This window comes from Leptonotus elevatus, chromosome 11, assembly GCF_054856555.1.
Source record: "Leptonotus elevatus isolate MCC_2025b chromosome 11, RoL_Lele_1.0, whole genome shotgun sequence".
Lineage (NCBI taxonomy): Eukaryota > Metazoa > Chordata > Actinopteri > Syngnathiformes > Syngnathidae > Leptonotus > Leptonotus elevatus.
The window spans coordinates 2,812,508-2,837,508 of NC_141249.1; the positions used below are offsets into that span (position 1 = coordinate 2,812,508).

The following is a 25,001-nucleotide window of genomic DNA, read 5'->3' on the forward strand; positions in this document are numbered from 1 at the left end:
GCGCAAAACGACTACGACACGGCTATCTGCCATTGTTTGCGCGCAGTCACGCGAGAATTGGCGCATACGTCATCAATCTGCGTCAATGCGTCGTCATCGAGCTGCGACCATTACGTCATCGCTGGAGGAGTATCCTGCATAAGGTGTCCAGACGGACGCGTACGGGGCGCGTATTGAAATCTTTCCACTCTGGAGCCTGGTTTCAAAAGTGATCGGTATCAAGCTCCGAAAACCGCGCCGTCGTGTGGACGTACGGCTTAAACGGTAAGAAACTTGTGAGGATACATTGAAACTGGCTTTCGTGTGGACGGGGCATTAGAGTTTTCCCACGTTCAACACAACTGTTTCATATTTAAGATAATCAGCAAGCTCTGCAGGAGCTTGATAATGATCCTGATGATTGATTTAGGTGTGTTGGAGTAGAGAAATCTCGAAAACATGCAGGACTCAGGCCCTCGAGGACCGGACTCCTCTAACACCTGTGGTTTTGGGGATGACGTCACCATAGTGGTTCTAATTTGCCAGTCTCTGTGTTCATGTGAACTCAATGGTCGAGAGGGAATGAGATCTCTGGGTAGTGCTCTTGAGCCTTCTTACAGACACATACCTGGAAGTATGTGTCTGGAAGTACCTCTTCTTATGTGCTGGAAAGGTCTCTCTGTTGACCTCTCCACCTTCCCACCTTGCAAGAGCACATAACAAGAGTCAACTTCCAGGTACAGGGGTTTGCAAAAGTATTCTTCCCCCTTCGGTTTTCAACATTTTGGCACGGTAAGACCACAAACATAAATATATTTTATTGAAATTGTATGTGAAAGTTAAACACAAAGTAACACAATCTTGAAGTGAAACAAAGTGTCTATATTATTTCAAACTTGTATTATAACAAAAAAAATGAAAAGTACGGTGTGCAAAACTATTCAACCCCCTCCTTACAAATACTTTGTCGAACACCTGTTTGCTGCAATTACAGATTCTGGTCTTGGGGTATGTCTCTATCCAGTTTTGCACATCGGGAGGCTGAAATGTTTGCCCATTCTTCCATACAAAACAGCTCCAGCTCAGCTAGGTTAGAAGGAGAGTGTTTTGTGAACCGCAATCTTAATCTTTAATCAGCATTATGAAGACGAAAGAGCACACCAGGCTGGTCCGAGTCAATGTTTTGGAGAGATTTAAAGCAAGAGGATACAAAATGATTTTAAAGGCTTTGAACATCACAGATCTACCAAGACAAGGCCGTCCCTCCAAATTTTCCGACTGAAAGAGGAGGGACCTCATCAAAGAAGTACCCAAGAGGTCTTTGAGCATTCTAAATCAGGGGTGGGCAAACTCGGTCCTCGAGGGCCGGAGTCCTGCAGGTTTTGGATGTTTGCTTTCTTCAACACAGCTGATATGATCACCTCATTAGCAAGCTCTGCTTAAGCCTGATAACTATTCTGTTGATTGGAATCAGCTTGTTTTGGAAGAGGGACACCTCCAAAACCTGTAGGACTCCAGCCCTCGAGGACTGAGTTTGCCCACCTCTGCTCTAAATGAACTGCAAAGATCCACAGCAGAGGTAGTGGAATCTGTCCATAGAATAACCATTCGCAAAGTACTGCACAAATCTGGCCTGTATAGAAGGGTGGCAAGAAGAAAGCCATTTCTAAAAGCGAGCCACAAGAAGTCATGTGTGCAGTTGGCCAGGAGCCATGTAAACACAGCTGACAAGTGGAAAAAGGTGTTCTGGTCAGATGAGACCAAAACTTTTTAGCCTACATTTCAAACGCTATGTTTGGTGTAAGAACAACACTGCTCATCAGTCTCAATACACCATCACCACTGTCAAACATGGTGGTGGGAGCATTATGCTCTGGTGGTGCTTTTCTTCTGCAGGGACAGAGAAGATAGTGTGAGTAGAAGGGAAGAGAGTTGGTGCCAAATATTGGCCAATCTTGGAACAGAACCTGTTGGGGTCTGCAATAGACCTGAGACTGGGACGAAGGCTCACCTTGCAGCAAGACAATGACCCGAAGCATACAGCTAAAGCGACAATGGAATGGTTTATAAAAAAAAAAAAAGCCATTGATGTGCTAGAGCAATGGTTCTCAACCACGGTCCTCGAGAACCCCTATCCAGCCTGTTTTCTATGTCACCCACAAGCGACAATGGTGTTTCAACCGATCAGCTAATCAGCAAGCTCTGCATGAAGCCTGATAACGATCCTAACCTGTGTTGGCATAGGAGACATGGAAAACAGACTAGATAGGGGTACTCGAGGACCGGAGCTGAGAACCAGTGTGCTAGAGTGCATGGCCCAGTCAAAGTCCTGTTCTAAATCCAATACAAAAGCTGAAGAGAGATCTTAAGATTGCGGTTCACAAATACTCTCCATCTAACCTAGCTGAGCTGGAGGTGTTTTACAAGGAGGAATGGGCAAACATTTCAGCCTCCTGATGTGCAAAACTGATCGAGACATACCCCAAAAGACGAAGCTGTAATTGCAGCAAAAGGGGGTTTCGACAAATTATTAATTCAGGGGAGACGACTACTTTTGCACACCCTATTTTTCAGTGTTTTTTTTTGGGTCAACAAGTTTGAAATAAGATTTTTTTTTTAATCACTTTACGATTGTGTGCTATTTTGTGTTTAACTTTCACATAAAATTCCAGTGAAATATATTTGTTTGTGGTCGTATCGTGCCAAAATGTTGAACAACTTAATAAGGGTTAATACTTTTGCAAGGCACTGTATGTCTCTGGAAGAGGGCTCATGAGCACTAGCCAGAGATCCCATCCCCTCTCGACCATGGATTTCACATAACCTGGCAAGTTAGAACCACTATGGTTTGAGAGTGACGTCATCCCCAAAGCCCTTGTCGATGAAGAGGAAACAGATGAGGATGATTTAGCAGCTGATGAAATCCATACAAATATGGATGATGATCAGGAAGAGGAAGAAGAGGATGATTAAAATCCAGTTATATTTTATCATAGTTCAATTTCATGGTTAAGATGCACTCTACTATTTCTCCATTTGGCTACACAGAATGTTAATCTATTGTTAACTCTTTGACCGCCAAAAACGTTTAATAACGTTTAGTAAAATCCAAATGAGTGCCGCCAAAGACGTTAAAAGACGTTCACTATGTTTTTTTGGGGGAAACGGGTGGAGGAAAGCCTTGGCCAGCTGTGCTGAAAGTATCAAGGAGATCGAGTTAGTATAATGACTATTTTTGGGCACTAGATGGTAGCGATGTCTCTCTTTGGACAAGATCGGGTAGGAGTCAGTAGAAGACGTGAGGCGGAGCTAGAGTGTTGAGGGGAGAATGGCTGAGGAAGCGAAAATGGCGACCGGTTGCAAGCAGCTCACGCTTGAGCATTTTTTTCAAAGACGAAAAGCATCGACCAATGCTAAAGAGCACATTGATGATGATGATGGTGACTCCGAGGTTGACGCCGAAGTTGGAAGCGTTGACGCCGAAGTTTGAAGGGTTGACGCGGCGGCTTCGATCACGTCGTAAAGCCTCACCGGCTAGCGATGCTAACGGCGGAAAACATGGTGCACAACCGAGCACTTCTGTACAGGCGGACGTTCAATCGGACGATGAAGAATATCCCGAGTCCAATGCATATTCATCGGAGGAGTGGGTACAGTCTGTTCACGGAGAAGACACTGGTTCTGGACTCCGATGCCACCATGAATGGAGTGGATAAGATGGATCAGAACATCTCTTACCACCCGGTATGGGAACTGAAGGATATGAGGAAGCCAGATGTAACACCAGGTCACCGTATCATGATCCTGAGAGTAGACTTGATGACAACATGGCCAAACACACACTGCAGTATATACCTGCTACTCCCCGGAAAAAAAGGCCGGCAAGAAAGTGCACGCGAAGGGGCAATTGCAGTGACTTGAGCTAGACCGTTGTGTCTCTGTGTCCTGTCCTGGCTTGGCGACCATCAGTTCACACATTTCCACATGGGCTAGGCTAAGCTGTCCCCCATGTGGGTGGGCAGCCAAGACATTAAAAGAGTGGAGACCATTCTTCCGCATTCAGCAGATAAGGCTCCACATGTGCGCTCAATCTTTCTGGCATCCAGTAAATTGTTCAACTGAGAATATGCAGTCTCCTGGTTGTTATTATTAGTATAGCGAGCATTCAAGATAGAAGAACCGGAACTTTACAAGTCATTTTTATTCCTTGTCAGGATCTTGTTCTTTGTTAAATCTCCTATTTGGTTCCCGGATTTTGTGTGATCATGATTAATGTTGCGCCTTGATACCCTGGTCAACCTGGGTGTATAACATTATTCACTTTTATGTAATTCACTTTAGATAGTATAGTACTACATAACCCATGGTTCAAATAATGTTTAAGATTTTATTTAGATGCAGAAAAATAGCTTAATCCTATTTGGAATGGTAATTCTCGAATTTTCTTTTCTTTTTTGTTTCCCGATTTAGGGTACAGTGGAGTATTTTGGTCATAGCTCCTTTAATACATCAGATAGAAAGCTCATCTTGGACTTAAATTGAAGGATACAAGTGGGATATTTTTAATATGCATTTTAGGCAGTGTGATGTATAAGAAAACGATTGAAATGAATCACTTGTGATGGTAATTTGTCAGGCGCAGAGAAATGTTTTGTCTTTCAGGGGATGTTGAGGGTGATATTTGAGAAATGAAATACAGGAAGCCCATGATTATTTTCCTGCTAGTTCCCCCATGTGTCAGGATACACCATGCAAAATTTTAGAGTTTCTGACCATTCATGCAGTTGCTGTACTTTGACATTTGTAATTACACAATTTTGCCAGAAGCTTTTCCCAAAAGGGGTGTTTTTTGGTCCCTGTGACCAAACGGCCCTGAGTTGGGGGTGGTCCCTATCAACTTGTGATGGCCCAAGGTATGAGATAACTGGAAATCATAGTCAAAAAAAGGTAACAAAAGACATCCTGAGGAGTGGACCTGGCTCCCGGCCTATGTATGTGTGTCAGGGAGGAGTTCTACGTATGTCGAAGCTAACAGCTGGTAGCCACTGCACCGTCGAACGTAAGTCAAGTGTCACCCGCCAATGACCACCTTCACAATTTCAACACCACATTATAAAAACGGCTAAACTTGCTACAGGGATAGACGTGTTTTTTGTGTGGTTTTTTTGGGTGTGTGTGTGTTTTTTGCGCTTTACGTCACGCATCATCATCGTTGCTTCATAATTAGTGTTCTGTGCGTGTGAAGCTACCACTGTAAATATTGCATACATAAGCTAACTCGTCACCCCCATTTCACAAGTTATGCCAACAAAATTGAATATTTATCTATCTATCTTAAAGGTCATGGTATGAAAATGCACTTTAGTGGAGTTTTCTATTAATAATATGCATCCCCGGCCTGTCTACAGTCCAACCAGGTATGAAAAAAGTCCGTCCGCAACTTCTTTAGCGTTCTCCTCCTTTTCTAAAATGTGTGCTTCAAACGGGCAGATTAAACTTCCTTGACTTATTGACGTCAAAAAGACACGGAAGTGCACTCGTCCCAGCCCCCTCGGGTTAATGGCACCACCTCTGGTAAAAGTTTGTCACGCCCACTAAAATTAGAGAAGCTGACTGCTCCTTTCTTTTTCTCCCCCTGCTCGCAAATGCTCCGTGGAGAGGGGAAACGATGATCAGGAAAAAGTGGTTGCTACCTTCATCCCAAGTCTTTGAGAAGACAGTGGATTAATTTTATTTTTGAAGGACGTGTACCGACATCATTTCTCAAAAGACTGTTTTGTTAGTGAAAGCCTGTTCAGAGCTGGATTTGCAACAAGTTTTGACATAATGGAACGGTCCCAACAGTGTGACACGACTGCAAACGGGAAAGATGTTTACGGCAAAATAACCATTGCCTAAACAATCACAAACTAACGCTACAACATAGTCTCTGTAGTAACGTTATGCTACTTTTTTCTTATGGTAAAACGTTATGCCCCTTTTCCACATATTAAAATAGTTCTCAAATGTGTAAGAGACATGTCTGTTTTTTTATTTTCTTCTGCTACCATAGCCAGTCGTTTCCATTCACAACATTAGCACCAGAGAGAAGGGTATGGCATAGGCGTGGCCTGGTGCAGCTATTTACATAAAAGTGACACACCCCTAAAACAGCTGTTTTGAACAGAGCGTTTTTTTGGCTGATTTAGGGACAGCAAAAGTATTAGATCCAAAGTCAATTTTGACGAATGCATAGCGGAGACATGCCTTTTACACATTTGAGAACTATTTTAGTATGTTGAAAAGTTGAATAATATGAGACCTTTAAACTTAGACTTTAATCATAAGATAGATAAATACTATCTATCTATCTATCTATCTATCTATCTGTCTACTGTATGTATTTCAATTGGTCAATTACACAGGTATTTTCCCCGTTTGCATTTCCTATCTCTCCCATGCAAATATCAGGGGTCCCACTGTATGGTAGTGATTTTATTTTTATTTTGTCATCATCAGCATATTTGGAATTGGATTAATCCAAAAGTCATAAATATTACTCAAGTTGCATTACTTTACTATTACGGTAGTTGGATTACATTGCTAACTGCATTTTTATAACAGGCAACTAGAATACATTTTAAAAGTAACCCAACACATAGCATAATCTGGCCATGTGTATATAGATTATTGTTTATTGATACTATCTTTTAATTTTGTATGACTTTTTTTAAAATCAAAATGCATCAAATTGATGCATTTCAATATTAAATTGACACGGGCAAGAAGGACTCAAATGCAGAGTAGGAAAAAAGATAATCAATGTCTAGAGTTTTATTCTCAACAAAAAAATCACCTTTGAAAAACGAGGGAAAAAACAAGGCATTGGCAGAGATAAACAACAAAAGGCGCTCCAATAAGGGAGGTAAAAATGGGAACCAAAAAACACTCACGTGACAAGGCAAAAGGATCATGAGAACAAGACTTTGACAAACGCTTCAGTGGACACGAGGGTACACATATCGGCATATGACGGGAGATGCAGACTATTTAACAGATGGGGGTAACGAGGCAGTGGTTTCCTGGCTAACGTTTTGTGATATCTGAAGCGTAACCTTAGTCTGATTGCTTGACCAAAAGTATGGAGGTAAATATGATGCAAAAGTAACAAAGAAACAAAGAAACAAAACAAAAAAACCTGTATAAATTTGTATCTGTAAAAGTCGTGATTTGTACCTATACAAAAAAAAATTGTACCCGTGTAATTTGTATCTGTAGAAATGACAACTTGTAGTCAAAGAAGTCGCCACTAGTAGTCACAAGTGGTTTTTCTGCTGCTGTCCAGTCACTTGACTTTTTCACCAAATCTCTCGCTACAGATGGTGCAAAACTGATCCGTACTTGTAGAGCTCCGTGATTTGTACTTGTAGAGAAGAGGGCGGGCTCTGGAGGATTTGGGCGGGCTAAGGCTCAACCTCATTGGTTCAGCGAACGGCAGTGGGTTGATCTCAAATGACGCCACGTTTTAATCATTAATATGCACAAGTCCGAAATTCCACACCAGTTTATGCGTCATTTTGGAAGAAGAGGACGTCCCAGGCGTGAAAATTTCAACATGGTTCAATATACAAACACCGTGTGGAGCAGCTTAAACATTGGTTGACATGCAGAACACTCAAAGTGGGCAGAAAGGAAGACGTTTTAGCATGAAGGTAAGATTTATTGTACGATCAGCTCGTAGCTAGCTAGTTCATCTCATGTTGTTAATTATCACGAAAACTGAACACATTGAAGTCACGATTTTCATTTAAAGATTTGAAGCCTACCTTTGGACTGTGACTTTCTGTCCTGAATGTATTTCCTTTTACCTGGGCCATTTGTATTGTCATAGCTGAGACCGTGTAAACATACGATCCTATTGATCCTTGTCCCTGCACTTCTTTCATGTCTTCAAAAACTACCTGTATACTTGAACTGAGATATATTAAGCTCGACACCCTTTGATATGATGTGAGTTTATGCTGACATATTAGCCGTTTTTATTTCAAAATCCTATACTGTACATACAGTATCCCATGTGTTGTTAAAACAAGTTTTGCGGTAAAATTCAAATGATCATTCTTAACACTTGTAAACATACACATTGGCAAATAAAAATAAGGCAAAGGGGTCGAGGTCTTTTTGGTGCATTCACATTCACCATGATGTATAAAGATGGTATGGAGGTAAATATGGTACAAAAGTAACTTGTACCTGTAGAAAAAAACCCATCTAAAAAGACCTCATAAACTGCTGCTTAATGCTTAGATGTGAAAATTACTATAGAGCTACAGAAACCTATTGAATGTTTTAAAAGATAACCTAAACCTATAACCAAAAGTGGACAGTACTCCGCTACTTGTATTTGAGTAACTTTTGAAAAAATACAGTATCTTTATTTTTTCTTGTTCATTATATTCAAGTATCTGTACTCTTACTATCATAATAAAATGAAAACAAAACGCTTTTACTGCGAGTGAATCTTTAAGCCGTAACAGGTATTTTAACCTCAACCCTTTATCCTCCGTATTTAATCATTTTATTTTAAATATTACAATTTCTTGATAAATGTCAGTATTTTCACAATGTAAGCTTTGCAAACACAGTTTAAAAAAAAAAGGCTCCAACACTCTTAGTTTACTCATCACTCACAGTACTCAAATATTTGTGCAAGTATTTTTTCCTGCACTTTTCATTTCTACTTGAGTTTAATTTTCCAATGTAACATTACTCTTATTTGAATATAAATATTGGCTATTCTGCTTTTGAAATGCTAGTCTATCTGTGTCACTAAGACGTGAGCAGTGTCACTGTCACCTAGCTACTTTGACAAAAGTAACTAGGTCAAATATTAGTTTTTTTTTTTTTTTTATCTAATCTTTAATTCTTTTATCTGATAAATTTCAAAATCTTGCTCAAAAGGTGGAGACAACTGCTGGAGACACTGCTGAAACATCAGTGAAAAGGATGACCCACTCCATCAGCAAGCAGCCAAGAAACAGGAGATGACACCAGGGGGGTATTCCATCAAGCGGGATTAAGGAAAAGCCTGTCTTATTTCGCTGAACCCGGTTTATTTTTTAGCAGAGTTCCGTTCCATCAAGTTGGGTTATATAAATTCCCACTCAATAATTATTGTAATTTATGCTGCGGAAAAGGCTGGCTCATTTCAATAAACTTGGCTCATTTTAAGTCAGTGTTCCATTCCATCAATGTGGTTTATGTGAATGCCAACTCAGTAACCATGGAAATGTATGCTGCAGGTTAACTGTCAAGCTTAGTTTAGCTGTTTGTCAAACAACGTCAAAAGCCTGTTCCGTAACGTGGATTTCTGCGCTTGTGTAGCACCTAAAATGGTATATTTGCTTTTGTATGACATTGTATTTGATTAATGACATTTCGGCACATTTAGTTTTTTTAAAGATGTAATTTAGCACACTACCCTAAAGAGTAGACTTGCATCACTTATTTCATGTAATAAAAATAAAAAGTCCATGAAAATCATATCTCACCACTTTCACTGTTTACAAAATCAATCGCTTTAATTAAACTAATTCATATAGAAGTCTTCAAGTCACACATCAAATGTAACTCCAAGATGCCTTATAATTATTATCCTCATTATAAGTGCTCTACATAAATAGAGGGAAATATAGTCACATAAAAATTGCCTTCCCACCCACATGGGTTAGGGTTCCCCCCTCTATTCCCTCAATCAGTGCCCACCCCAGATTGTTGCTCAGCACCAGATCTTCTGCTGATGTGAATGTAGCAGGCGGAGATCCAACACCTGTGGCAGGGGCCTCAGTCTTTTTTCTGGTGGCTACAATGGTGGGCAACATATTTCTTATTTTTTATATATATTTTTATAGGCTACTTGTTGCCATGATCGCTTTTTGGCTACTGTTGCGATTAACAGTGAAGAATGAATATGTAGGTACATTCGAAGTGCTTTACTTTAAATCAATAATTAATAACACTATTAATGTGAAATACACATCTAACATGAAACAATGATAACTTATGCATTTAGTCTGTCGGCTAATTATTATTATTTTTGCCATTGATATTTCCCTCGTCTTATTGATAGCAGCAGTATTGCCTTTTTTGGTGAGTCTTGAATTCCTCATACAGCTCCATCAATAACTTTTGTTCTGTTTATGAGAAGAATACTGCTCTTGCTTTGCTGTCTTTTGACATAATTGATCGCAATATCGCCTATCGACTCATCAGGGCTTCTCGTCTACCCCGGGAACGTGTACAAAGCCAGGCTATGCAAGCCTGTCTTACGTTAGCCTTGATTAAACGCGACTGGAATGGGTTAGTGGAACGACTTGCCGCTTTATCCGGAGATCGTGTTCACTTCCAGCCTCGCTTTCTTTAGCTGCGTTGATGGAAAACACCCCTGATCTTCAAATCAAGGTTGACACAACCACAGCAATGGATGCAGAAACGGCTCTTCTGGACATCAAATAAAACATTTCAAATGATGCACAATCTTGTTTATTGAATGATTCATGTTGTGATTTGATTTGACTATTTCAAATAACTGTCAATATGGATTAAATTGTACTCCTTTAACATTTCAAACCCAAAATTTGAAGACGTCTAGAAAGCATAATTTCTTTACTTTCCCAAAGGTGATTGCAGTGAAATTCTCTCAGAACAGTAACCAGTGTATCAAGGATTCTCATTTGTTTGAAGCAGGTTTGATGTCACACCATGTGCCACCGTCTAGAGTTGGATCAAGAAGTAGCTTTGTTTGACTGCATGCTAGCATCTGTGCAAACAGAATGGTTGAGTCAGCATATTCATACAATAAAAAATAATCATAACTTCCTAGCTGGGTTATTATTAATACACAGCCACTGATATCATATGTAATCGGTTAAACGTTTAGCCTTATCTTGTTAGCCAGAAAAAAACGAAGATTTTGTCACATGACAATACAAATGGCCCAGGTAAAAGGAAATGCATTCAGGACAGAAAGTTACAGTCCAAATGTAGGCTCCAAATATTTAAATGAAAATCATGACTTCAATGTGTTCAGTTTTCGTGACAATTAACAACATGAGGTGAGCTAGCTAGCGCCGGATTACGAGCTATGGTCGTACAAATCACGATTTTTACAGGTACCCTTTTTCTCTTTTTTTTTTACATGTACAATCACGACTTTTACAGATACAAATGTATACTTTTTTCTACAGGTCCAATTTTTTTTTTAATACAACAAACATTTTTTTTACAGGTACAAGTTACTTTTGCACCATGTTTACCTCCATACAAAAGTCAGAAGCAAAAGTCTGAGCCTCAACACAAAATGAGGAAACAAGGAAGCGTAAATGAAAAACGAGGGAGCGTAAACAGGAAAACAGTGAGAAATGTTGTCATCAAGAGCAAACGTTTTTCTAAGTCGTAGTTTTTGTTTGCACTTCAAAACATTTTGCTTGAAGCAAAAAAAATTGTTTACACTTCAACAAATTTGCATGATTCTTTTTAGTTTGGTTTACGTTTCAAGAAGTGTTGCTTGATTCTTTTTGGCACAAATCTGATTCCATAGAAAAAGTGCACATTTTGGAGTAACGTGTAATCGATATCCTTGACCGCTGAACAATGGCCTTTTGTAACTTTATAAATTGTATATGATTGCAGTGACAAAAGCTCCTGAGTATGCAGTAATTTAGCTATAAGCACTAGCTTGTCTATTTATCCAGATGTTCTGAAGCGTGGTGGCAATGCTGCAGATGCTGCGGTTGCCATAGCAGCAGCTCTGGCAGTTACAGAGCCATGCAGTACCGGTCTTGGTGGAGATGCCTTCTGCCTGTTCTTTAACGGCAACACTGGCGAGATCAGAGGAATAAACGGCAGGTCAGCAATTTGCTTTAAGTTTTTGTCTTGTCTTCATTAGAAGGACTGAAAGCATACTGCTCTTTTGTTTTACAGTGGTCGTTCTCCCAAAGGTCTAACTCTGGAACTCCTTATTGGTCTCAAGTACAGCGCTGAGGCACCTCTTCCAGTGTTTGATGCTCTGAATATTACAGTGCCAGGGGCCCCTGCATGCTGGTGTGATACCATAAAGATGTTCGGTAGTCACAAGGTTCGACTGTATGTGCTTCTGTATGTATGTTTATTGCATCACCCCTCAATGACCCATAAATCCAATCCATTTAACATAAATTGCATTTCAACAAAAATAAAATACCCTACCGACATACATAAAGGCTGTGTACTGTGTAAGGGAAGAAGATACAATGAAAGTGTGGATTCACTGACTTTGGGTTCGGGCCTTATGAATACTTCTGGTTGAAATGCCTGAAATCATCCATATTGGAAGTGAGAATTTGAACCTCAAGATTAAGTGTGAATCACGGAACCCACTCACATGGTGTAAGAATCTAAAAAAAATAGTTGTATCCGCTGCACAAGTTCTATTGTAACTACAGGGTAAATCAAAGATTTAAGCTAGTTACATATTTAGCTGGCTGCATCAGAATGTTGTAATGGCGTATGTAGTGCCGTTGCCACTGTTGTTCGGATCTGTCTTGCTTACCGCCTGATTTTTTATTTTTTTTGCCTTTTGTGCAGCTGTGACATGTATGAAAATGTATCTGTAGGACATTTTCTGAATTAAGGAAACAGGTTAATAAGTGGGAAGGATATATTAATTGAAAGAATTGAGGTATAGCGAGTGTTGTTGGTTGTGCCCAAGAATTTCCAAGTAGAATTGCGATCGCCACGCACGCACGCACGCACGCACGCACACACACACACAAGGCAATACAAATTTAAAAATTTACCCCCAACAAGCCCTCTACACTTAAGCCATCTCTTCAATTGAACATTAGGATGTTCTTCAACGTCTATATTAGTGAAATTTGGCACCAGACTCGCCAGTTGCAAATGCAGTAAAATTATTTCATCCAGATTGTTCTTTGTGATCATTAACTCATTCACTCCCAGCCATTTTCACTGAAGCAACCCCCTGTACTCCGACTGATTTTGCAAGGCCCACATAATATTGTGTTCTATTGCTATAAAAACATGGAACCTACCAAAACAAAGATTAGAGTCTCTTATTTCATTTGGAAAAAGTATATTTATATTTGTTTCCGTTTTGCAACAATTAGCATCAGAATATAGCAAGAGGGAAGTTTCATCATTATTCAGTCAAAAAGAGCTTGTTGTAACATGGCCCTGGCTGATCTCTTTATACTCTACTGCCACTTTCTGGCCATTTTTTGTAATAACTACCATTGCTTTAAGTAACCTCTTCAGGTCAGAAGCTGCATCAAAACCTTCTGTATGCTCTATCATAAAAAAAAGAAGGTATAAATACGTTTTTGGGAGTGCAGGACATAGTATTAAAAAAACATATTTATATGTTTTGGGGTTTAAATGAGTTTAACTTCAGTGGGTTCCCAATACTTGAACACACATGGCAGCGAGAGCGTTTGCATGGACAGCAGTCAAAAACAATTTCCTCTTCCAGTCAAAACACCTGCCGATTCAAAGGAAAGTTCATACTTAAATAGAATTGACCACGGATTGACAAAAAAGCAACAATGAATAAACTGTGTAACAACATACACACAGATTTTGCTCCTATAGTAACTCTCCATGGCATATTTCTTCTCAAAACAATGACTCATACTTCCTGCTTGATTTGGAGTGAGGTAATATGCATGTGTTTCCTGTCGCCGCTTCCCCTAGCTGACCTTCCATGAGGTGCTCAATGGGGCAGTGGAACTGGCTGAGGTGGGGTTTCCTGTTACTGAAGTCACAGCTCATGCCTGGACACATTGGGTGGCTGAGCTGCGAGAAGCTGGAAAGGAACTTGGTGGAGACCTACTGATTGATGGGCATCCTCCCAAACATGGACAAGTATTCCGGAACCCTGCCCTAGCTCAAACTCTGAAGGTACCTGAGTGTAACAAAAATGTCACTTCAACAACAGTTACAACAAATAACAATTTAGCACCCTTCATTTTTGTATAAATTCTGCCTGTTGTACTTTGTGTAGGCCTACATGAATGCCATGTCTGCTTACTGGTGCAGTATAATTCCCCACCAATACCCACAATAAATCCAAATAAATTTATCGGTAATCTTTAAAAAAAATGTTTTACGATAACAGTGTTCTATTACTGTATTTGAGTAAAACAACAACAAAAACAAAAACCCGAGGGATTGAAAATCACAGGCATTGAGTGTATGCCGCATGTGGACAAAATGCCAAATAGTATCTGACTTGTGCGAAAACTGTACACTGAAATGTGTTTGCGTGTGGACAAGACTTGAATCTTTTGATAATATTATGGGCTGTAAATGATTAAATGCATACATTCCTTGTAATTGTACATTAAGAAATGTTGTTGTTTGTCTGTTTACTCACGCAGTTTTTCACAAAGTGGTGACCCTCGCCGTAGCCTCGCTTGTGAACAGCTGAGCCTTTTATTGCAAAAAAAAACATAACCTTCATTTGTTTCAACATTAAATAGCTTGTCCTTGTAGTGTATTAATTTTAATTTCGATTGACAAGGATTTGCAAATTATTGTATTCTGTTTTTATTTAAGTTTTAAATAACAACAATATTGTCCCAAGTTCATTCAAATTTGTGTTTGTATGGTTTGTAAGTGCACATAAGATGACATACCAGTTGTGTCCATAAAAGTGAGAGCAGGAAAATGCTTTGGACAGTGAGGCTACAATACAATTAGCAAAAAACAACACTAACAAAAGCATGTGCAAAAGCATCCTTGTTTAATTTTGACAATAAAATGACACTCAGAAACCTGATACTTTATATATAGCACAAATTGTAAAAAGTACAGTATATGCAGTTTTTGTTAACATATAATTTGAATTGTACTATTTTCATTGAGACTATAGCCTTCATGTTGCCCACCCCGTTTGTGTGTATATGTAAACATTCATATTCACCATCTTTTATTCTGCAGTTTTCGTAACTGAGATGTGGTTTGCTACTATTGCCTGAGTTTTTTTTTGTGTGTCTATATGTGCCCTGATCCCCCCCCACCCCCAAGTTTGAAACTGTCAGTGTATGCAAGAGCCATGAAATGATTAATGTATTGATAGTAGGGATGGGAGGCTACCGATACCAGGTATCAGTATCAGGCCGATGCCTTATTCAGGGTATCGGCACTCACTACTCTTGTAGCTGTTTTACGATCAGAAACTACAAATTAGAAGGATAAAAAAAAACGCCATTAATTTTCTTTAATTTTAAGGAAAATGCTATATTTTTATATATAGGTATTTCTTTAAAATAAGCGTTGATTGTTTTTGTTTTCTAATTTTATGTATCTAGTGGTATCAGTGCTTGGTATTAGTGACTACTCAAGAGTTAAGTACTGTACTCATACTGGTAGCGGTCTGAAAAAAAGTGATATTAAACATCCCTTATTGATAGATCAGACAAGTTTGTCATTAGTCATGTAATATTGTGAGACCTGTGACAAACCCCTTATAAGCACACTCATACACTCATGCTCCAGACAACCTGAAATTGTCAAACAATAGCAGTGACCTCAGTATCATTAATGGAATGTTTCCATGATATAATTATAACCATTCCTCAAGAGATGAAGGTGTGTTTGCTCTTTGAAGTACTAACTGTCCATTCACACACACCATGCTGGTAAATACATTGATCGAGTTGATAGAGGCGTGGCTATGAATGGTAAAAATGAGCAGTAGGCCCCAGGTTTAATCTGTTTTAAGGAAATGGGCAAGGAAGAGAAATGATTAGCAACCTGCAATGTTCAATAGTTTTGACTAAGAAATTTTAGGAATCATTTCTCATTACTTCTGGCGACTAAACCTCATCCAAGTTACTGTTTGTGCTTTTTTTATGTAAACATTTAGCTCTCTTTTCTAATGCAAATTATTTTATTTTGCAGTTACTGTATACGTTTTTCTGATTATTACACAAATAAATGGTCCAATGTATGAATAGGAATTGGGGGAGCGTGGAAAGTCAGCTTTCTATCAGGGAAGAGTTGCCCAAGCAATCATTGACATCATCATCCAACATGGAGGAGTCATGACCTTGGACGACCTCAGCAGCCATGAGAGTGAGGTTGACACTTCCATCAGCACAAAGTACAAGGTGACTTAACTTTCATTTGCTTATTGGATTTCTGTTTGACTAACGTAGTTAGCAGAGTAAATAACTCCATTATGTGCTCAGGGTGTGCGCTTATGGGAGTCTTCTCCCAATAGTCAAGGTTTGGCTGCCCTGCTGCTGCTCAACATCATGGAGAACTTCCCTCTCAAAGGTAACAATAATGGAACACTGAAGCTTGGTCTAACAATGAGTATTTGTCAAATTTCACTTGATAACATCAAAGTGCCTGTCCTCCCACCAATGGTGAAATTCAAAAAAGTTCATCTGCAGAGGTGCCAAATCCAGATCCAGAAACTAAAAACCCTGCCACAGTTTGGCTCTAGCCACAAGTACAAGTTAGCTAGCTCCTACGTGCTTATGCACGTGTGTTGTTCGTTGACTTTAGCTCAGCGTTCAACACAATGCAGCCGCACCTGCTTTTGGGTAAACTGAAGGAGATGAATGTGAACCCGTACATCTCGAGGTGGTATCACTCCTTCCTGACACAGCGCACACAGCAAGTCAGGGTCAACAGCTCCCTCTCGGAACCCAGATAGATAAGCACAGGCGCCCCACAGGGCTGCGTCAGCTCCCCGGTCCTCTTCACGTTGTACACAAATGATTGTGTGACATCACACCCAGAGAACTTTATCATTAAGTTCTCTGATGACACAGCTATCGTCAGCTTGCTGCAGGCCGGCGGTAGCCCACTGGACTATTTCTCAGAAATAGAGAAATTTGTCCAGTGGTGTGACCAGAATCATCTTGTGCTCAATGTGGGGAAGACGGAGGAGGTGATATTTGATCCAAAAGCTGTTGGTGACCACAGGCCAGTCGTCATTAAAAGCAATCACATCAGCCAGGTGGGTTCATACAGGTATCTGGGGGTCCACATTGACAACACACTCAGCTGGAGGGTACATGTTGGAAGTCTCTGCTCCAAACTCCAACAGCGTCTCTATTTCCTATGCAGACTTAGGGTCTATGGAGTGGAGCAGAGGATCATGCTGTTGTTCTATCGGGCTGCATTGGAAAGTATCATCAGATACGGCATTGCGGCCTGGTACGGCAACCTGACTGTGCAGTCAAGGTCACAGATTGCCGGTCTGGTGCGGACTGCCATGAAGATCATGGGGGTCAGGAATCATCCTTCCCTACAGATGCTTTATGAGCGGTCCGTCACCGGACAAGCACAGAAAATTGTTACTGACCCGACTCACATTCTGCATCATGAGTTGCAGCTACTGCCTTCCGGCAGGAGATTCAGGGCCCCCAGAACCAGGCTGAACCGCTACAAGAACTCATTCCTGCCGACATCCATCAAACTGCTTAACAACCGACATTAACTCAGTACAATAGATATATGGTGCAATGTTGTGTGTGTGTGGAATATATGCAGCCGTGCTGTACATACTCATGTGTATATATATATATATATATATATATATATATATATATATATATATATATATATATATATATATATATATATATATATATATATATATATATATATATATATATATATATATATATATATATATATATATATTAGGAGTGTGTGTGTGTATATGGGTGTGTGCAGTCCTCATGTATGTACTTCTCTACACATGTATACTTCTGTGAAGATTTCTTATTGCTGCACTTCTTATTTAACTTTAATTTTATCTCTTTCTATTCTGTTGTTTCTTCCTTACTGTAAAAGCAGCTGGACGGAGTCCAGGAAAAAGTTCCCCACGGGGAAAATAAAAGTATATCGTATATCGTATATCCTCTAGCTAGCTCCCATGGCGCTCGTTTACCTGCCAGTTCTAGGGAGCTAGGTAGTGTTAGAAGATCATCTTTGTCTTCCGCGTGTTCGTTGTTTTTCGGGTAGAGAGAATGGTGATTTTCTGAATACAGACTGGAGATCGGTGAACAGTTCCTTCGAAGGATTTATTTTACAGAATATTCCGGTCACTCATGAATGACAGACAAATGGCTGCTTCTCATCACAAGTGCCAAGATTGCTGACACTTACAACATTCTTATACTATCTAGAAGGGCGGCTAAACTGAAACAGTTATAACTAAATCAAAACAGTTATAACTAAATCTGGGCAGAAGACCCTCAACAATAGCTAGCTAGCACTAGGAGCTAAAGCCAAACTGTGGTGTTTACTTTCTGGACCTGGATTTGCCACCTCTGTTAATAGTTTTGAATTTCATGTAACAGTGCAGTGAAATTACATAATACTGAAGCTAATACAAAAAAAGCAAATGGCCACATAGCTGGATAGCAAGGTGTGGCTAATATCTGCACATACAAAGTGACGTGATTTAGTGGAGTGGAAGTAAAGTCCTCGTGTTCACCTGTCTTTACAGCTTTAGGTCATAATAGTGCAGACTACATCCATATTTTGGTGGAGGCTGTTCGCTTGGCACTAACGGACGCTAAAAGCTATGTGGGCGACCCAGACCATGTGACCATTCCACTGCAAAGCTTATTAGAGAAAAAGTTCAGCAGCCAGCGAGCCCAGCTCATCAACATGGACAGGTACATCTTTGTGTGAATGTGTGTTTTAGTTTGTACCAGTGAGAGCCTGTCACACTCTGTTGACTTTAGATTGGAGTGTAGACTTTTACCTCCCCTCTTATGCTTTTAGCCCCATCCCTCCACTTTTTTATTTTTTTATTTTTTTTATTGCCCTGTCTGCAGCGTGTGTTTATTTTGGCAAGGGCACGTTTGTTCAGTACAAAAGACTTTGGATTTCAGTTGTGCAATTATTAAACACATAATAAATGATCATGTAGATTTATAGGATGTCTATCAAAATTTTAAACAACCGTATGGCTATATACACACAGTTAGACATGCATTATTGAAAATTTGAAATCAACCCCCATGTTCCTGATAGAATACATAATTTACTACAGCTTTCCCTGACAATGGCCTACCAAGGCCGAAACGCGTTGGCAATTTTCAATCAACTGGCCATGTGGCAATAAAGGCCTTATACTTGGAACACCTGTGAGTGCCTCAGTTTTCTCTCTTTTTTGAAAATGCTTTTGCAGATCCCTCCACTGAAGAGCAACAAAGAGACATTTTTGGGGATAAATCCAAAAATATCCTAGCAGCGCTCCTGCATGCTCTGATTGTTTACATACTTTACTTGTTAAAGGTACAGTGTGTAATGTTTAGCGCCATCTAGTGGTGAGCTATTAAGTCATTCATTTTAAAAACCCACTATGGATTTCAATAATATGCCCAAAAAATATGTTCCATCAGATCAACGTACATTTATATAATTGAAGGCCTAGTAATTGCAGATTTTATTACATATCGTCACCCTCTTAAAATAATTTCCCAAGTCATTTTTTTTGCAAATTTATTTTTTTTGCCAACATCATCTCCTCATGATGCAAATGGTTACATTTTGTGCGTTTACTGAAAAATCTGAGATAACAACAGGTGATTATTTTAAGAAGGTGTCGATAGGTCGCACCAGTCCTTAAGGGAGGCTGACATGTTTCACCGCCATCTTCCTGCTATGTATGCCCAAAGTACAACTTTGCAAACGTAGTTAGCCCTGGTGGGGCGACCGCCGCTTACCTTCCAGAGCTGGAGCTTGCAGGTGGTCGTCTCTGAGTCCTGTGATTCAGGCTCCCGCCACTTTTGCCCTCTGCTTTGCTCTTGCTAGCTTTTATTAGCTTCTCCCGCCAGCCGCTCTTGTTAGCCACTCGATCCAGCCTATGGCTCCGGCTAACTCCCACTAGCCGCTCTTGTTTAGCTGCTCTGGTTAGCTTTGGCTTGCTCGGTCTTTCGGCATCACTCGCTGGCTGCCAAGTCGCCGTTGCTCGCTCCGTCACGCAAAATAGTAATTGATGGTAGGCTTATGAAGTGTGGTTTCTCTGAGTCACTGCTGGTACGCGCTTTGGCTGCATTCTATTATTTAGTGACATCTAGTTCTGAACTTTTACACACTGTAACTTTAAATAGATGACATATAAATTCAGAGATTAGGGAGACGCTCCTGTGATTAAATGTAGCATTTTGGCAGTGAGTCCCAGCTACTGTGATGAGATCATCAGGTGTGCTGTGGTAAATCATTTAGTTTCAATTAATTGGTTAAAAAATTATTTAGCGACTATAAATCATGTGTCTTTGTCCATGTACTGTATCTATGTCAGCAATGTTTAGTGACAGGCCAAAGGATTAAATAAACTTCACCTAAAAGGCAGAAAGTACAGTTAATCTGTTTTGTCACCTGTTTACGTTTATCCAGCCAGGTTGACAAACACTGGCATATGGGTCAGAGATAATTTATGTGCATTTTAACTTTAACTGTAGGGAAATGACAGCCAATAAAAAAAAAGCATACATTATAACCAGAATCACATGAGGACTTTATTCAGAGAATAATGTTTATTGTTTGTGTGTCCTAAGGGCCATGCAAGATGTAAAGCCTGCCCTGATGACAGGAAATGACACAGTCTATTTCTGCGTGGTTGATAGTCAAGGGAATGCCTGTTCTTTCATCAACAGCACATATATGGGCTTTGGCACCGGGCTTGTCCCGAAGGACTGTGGTTTCTCTCTTCAGGTCTGAAACGCAGCGGAAGAGTGTCTGTTAGTCTTTATTTTTCCGTGTCACATGTGAACTAAGATGATTTTTCAACGGCTGAAGCCAGTCTACTTACATGGAATTTACCTACCTACCTACCTACCTTAAGGCTCCTTTTTTGTTGTTGTTGTTGTCTTGTATATATCATGTATTCTGCCCAGTATTTAGTTTGTGCACTAACAGTTCTAAATGAGAGGGAAAGTGTTTTTGTTTTCAAAATATTTATTTGTCATGTTTGTTCAAACTACTTTCAACAAAGTATCACTGCTGTTTTTTTAAAGTTTTTTTTAAAGCCTGACATAAGTTCTCTAGCTTAATGCTAACATTCAAGTGGAAATTCCATAGACAGGTTAGCGTAAATTAGCATCGCTATTGCGTTCTTTTTAAACCATCAAAAACAGAATCATAAACATGTCAATAACACAAGTGGAACACCCAACAAACACAATATAATGCTTATAAAGTGTAAAGTGTCACTTACACAATTGCTACCCTCAGGCTAAGGTGTGCAAACCCCAAGGCGTCGAAAGGTATATGTAAAATGTGTAGGAAGAAAGCTGTGCTTGTTTAAAAAAAATTTTTTTAAATTGAGTGCAGTTTATATACCAGTGCACTTAATAGACTAGAATTTACAGTAATTGAGCTACCTATAACATTTTAACTTAGTATGAACTTGACGGAATGCGCTCAATCAAACGCTTGATCTCATAAATGATTGGACAAAAGTTCCTACAGACATCCTCCACAAACACGTACAGTATAAAGAGAAGTGAAAGCTTCATTAGCTGCACAAGGCACATTTCATATTTTCTTTTCAACCGATTGTTGTCGGTTGCCCTAATGCTTTTGTCCATATAATCAATTTGGATTCATTATGAAGTATTGATTTCTGGTCAGGTTTATGATTTTTTGAAATCTTCTTCCAACGCTCACAGAATCGTGGGGCCAACTTCTCTCTTCATCACAACAGCGTTAACTGTGTGGCTGGGGGGAAGCGGCCCTACCACACCATAATACCTGCACTCCTTACTGACTGTGCAACTGAATCACAACAGCCGCAACTTCTTGCCTCCTTTGGAGTAATGGGAGCTTTGATGCAACCACAAGGACATATTCAGGTATGTAGTAACAATGAACCAAATCACAATTAGTTATTCATTGTTGAGAACAGATGTACAAAATCCTTTGTGGTCAAAGCAATAAGTGGTTAGCGATGCAGTTTAGCGATGAAGTTTGCTGTCAAAATTTATAGTTTGCTTCTTATTAATAAACACTGCACAGAGACAAAAGTTGTGTTGTGTCTGTCAGTCATGAATGACACATAAGTGAAAGAGCATTCTCATTTTCAAAAGCCCACACATTAAGGTCAATTAAAAGACTAATTGTCAATTAGTCATTATGAGCACAAGGAGGGAGAAGAGAGAACACTTGTCTGCAAGGGAAAAAAAACAAGCAAAACATATTCTGATATCTATAAAAGTTCTAGTAATGCAAGTGTTGCTGCTTGATGCTGATGGAGATTGTGCATTGTAGTCCCTCCCTCCTGAGAGAATCTTCTCCATAACAGGGAAGATATTTTCCAATAGAAAAAAAAAAGGATAATTTCCTCAAAGTTGAGGTACTTAAATATACAAAGTGTATCTCCCTTATTTTTTGTTTCCCATATTTTAATTTATATTTTGTTGTTTGGGGGGGGGGGGGGGGGTTCGGTGTTTTCACTTTCAATTTGTTTATCAGAAAAATGTCAAAAGCTTAAATGAATAAAAACAAATAAATAAAGGAATATTTTTAAAATACATTTTAGTGTATGAAATTACAGAGAGCAAAGTTTAAACAAAATATATTTAGCTTCACTTCTAGACAGGATAATACGAGTAGTTTGCTACTATACACAATGTTAATTAAAAAAAAAAAAAAATTTGATTCTAGAAGAACGAAAGCCAATTGTTAATTTTTCTTGTTTAAAAAACTTTTGCTTAAAAAAAAATCACATGCACAACTCTACTCAGGTCCACTTCAGCCTCTGAAAATATCAAAATAATTACCACAGTATTTTGGATTTTATGGGCATTAAGCCTTTTTCTCACCATAAAGTTGTGCTAAAAGGTTTACAGTATGTAAACATATGAGCACAACTAAAATTACTTGATTGATTGGTCTTTGCAAAGTGGTCCTTGCATCCTTTGATTTTTTTGGACACCCCTGTTCTAACCCATACTTTTTGTTTTTAGGTGTTGTTAAACATGTTGGAGTTTGGGATGAATCCACAGCAAGCACTTGATGCACCAAGAATCTATGTAGAATATGACCTCAAAGGTATTGATTGATTTTATAATTGCCACTTAGCTTTCATTAAGTAGCCTCACATTAAGAAGTAACATTATCTTAGGAATCTCAGTGGCACGGTGGTCCCCAATTTGAAATGTGAGTGTCAACTGTTGTTTGCCTATTTGTGTTCTGTTATTCACTGGGGAACAGTCCAAGATGCACCTTGCATCTTGCCTGAAGTCAACTGAAATAGGCTCCAGGTTCTTGTTAACCGAAAGGATAAACAATATAGAATATATGCATGGATAAATCCTATTTTACCATCACAATCATGACATTCTTCCTGAAGTGAAGCAGATAGCAACAAACATGTCACATCTGTAAGATAAGTTGTCATGGCTAGTTAGAGGTTAGGGTTAGGGTTAGTGGCTAGTTCCTCTCTCACCTCCACATAAAAATAATAATTACTGCCTATTAACTGTATCCATGTCATTAAACCTTTCCTCAGATCCCCATGTTCTATGTGGCTAGTCCATGTTGAATGTTTATCAATGGGGGTTTTTGAAGAATTTTGGGGCTTTAGAAAAACTACATACTTTATATTTTTCCCTAATGCATTTAACTTATTCACTCCCACAAAATTTTCACTGAAGCAACCCCCTTTCGCTCCCGGCTATTTTACTGGATTTTGACTGATTTTGCAAGGCCCACAGAATATTGTGTTCTATTTCTATAAAAACATGGAAACTACCAAAAGAAAGATTAGAGTCTCTTCTTTCATCAGGGAAAAATATCTGTAGCTGTTTCCGTTTTGCAGCAATTAGCATTAGAATATAGCTAAGTTTCATCACTATTCATAAATCTGTTTAAAACAGTGGGGAAAACAGCTTTTTGCAACATGGCCCTGGTTGATCTCTTATACTCTGCTGCCACCTGCTGGCCGTTTTTGTAATAATTACCATTGCTTCAAGCATTCCCTTTAGTTCAGAGGCTGCATCAAAGCCTTCTGTATGCTCTATCATAAAAAAACATATGTCTTTAGGAGCATGGTAATATTCAAAATAGAACCTATTTATACATTTTTGGGAGCAAATTAGTTCAATTATACACAGATTCACGTCGATTATACACAGATTCGCCGGCTTGGTCCCCATAACCCGTGAATAGTGGGCGTCCACTGTATTTCATTGTAATACTTGAGAAATATGTAAATATTTGTAAAACCGTCTGTCTGTTACACATTCTTTCGTATATTCACTCATACCCTCATTGGTTGTCTCTCTGCATAGAAGATAGATGGTCTGTGAATTTGGAGGAGGGAATCGGGGAAGAGGTGGCTGCGGCTCTAAGAAGACGGGGTCATAAAGTCAACTGGCCAGTCACGGGTACATTATGTCATTTTTTTGTGTGCACTTAGTGTTCACAGTATATAACAGATACATTATAGGTGGCAATATCACACCCCGCCATCCATTTGGTCATTCATCCATTTAGTCATTTTAACACTCAGTAGAAACTGCAACGAAGATAGCCCGAGTGGAACATACTTCTGTTATACTCTAAATCCCTATTTGCTGAACAACTGCTACAGTTGTACTTGAAAGTTTACAGTACATACCCTCGGAGTATATAAACTTATGAGCATAACTGTAAATGTACAAATGCATAATGCTTCATGACACAAAAATGCTATGAATCGTCACCAAAATTCACATACCCATCTCATACCCATGAATTTCAACCTCTGAAAATATCAAAATAATTGCCACAGCATTTTGGATTTTACGTCTTTTTCTCAGCATACAGTTGGGGTATGTAAACATTCAAGCACAACTCTATCCTTCATTTCATTCTTGATAAAGTTTAGAAGAGGGCTCACCCTTTTTGACACTGAGAGCTACTTCTAGTGGAATGATAATTGCGACAGATAATTCTCAGTCCTGCTACTTGCGTCTCCTCTAACCTCATGATCCACAAGTGATTGCTGGCGAACTAATGTTACATGC

The 25,001-nt window shown here is 39.3% G+C and overlaps 1 protein-coding gene and 1 long non-coding RNA gene across 4 annotated transcripts in view; both read left to right on the forward strand.

Annotated features, from left to right (window-relative positions):
- The window catches only part of LOC147165191 (uncharacterized), a 31,014-nt gene that overhangs the window by 4,162 nt on the left and 1,851 nt on the right, over positions 1-25,001 (forward strand). Inside the window, exons 2-11 of one of the 3 annotated variants that reach the window (XM_086088480.1) lie at positions 11,712-11,865; positions 11,941-12,094; positions 13,708-13,914; positions 15,975-16,127; positions 16,209-16,296; positions 18,488-18,659; positions 20,550-20,706; positions 21,663-21,845; positions 22,959-23,043; positions 24,285-24,380. In XM_086088480.1, the coding sequence (XP_085944606.1) occupies positions 11,712-11,865; positions 11,941-12,094; positions 13,708-13,914; positions 15,975-16,127; positions 16,209-16,296; positions 18,488-18,659; positions 20,550-20,706; positions 21,663-21,845; positions 22,959-23,043; positions 24,285-24,380 (1,449 nt within the window). The remainder of the gene's footprint in view (positions 1-11,711; positions 11,866-11,940; positions 12,095-13,707; positions 13,915-15,974; positions 16,128-16,208; positions 16,297-18,487; positions 18,660-20,549; positions 20,707-21,662; positions 21,846-22,958; positions 23,044-24,284; positions 24,381-25,001) is intronic. The other 2 variants (XM_086088481.1, XM_086088482.1) reach the window with 2 other exon arrangements.
- Positions 7,482-9,501, forward strand: LOC147165192 (uncharacterized). Its single transcript, XR_015096520.1, has 2 exons — positions 7,482-7,670; positions 8,920-9,501. It is a non-coding gene; the product is annotated as an uncharacterized LOC147165192 (long non-coding RNA).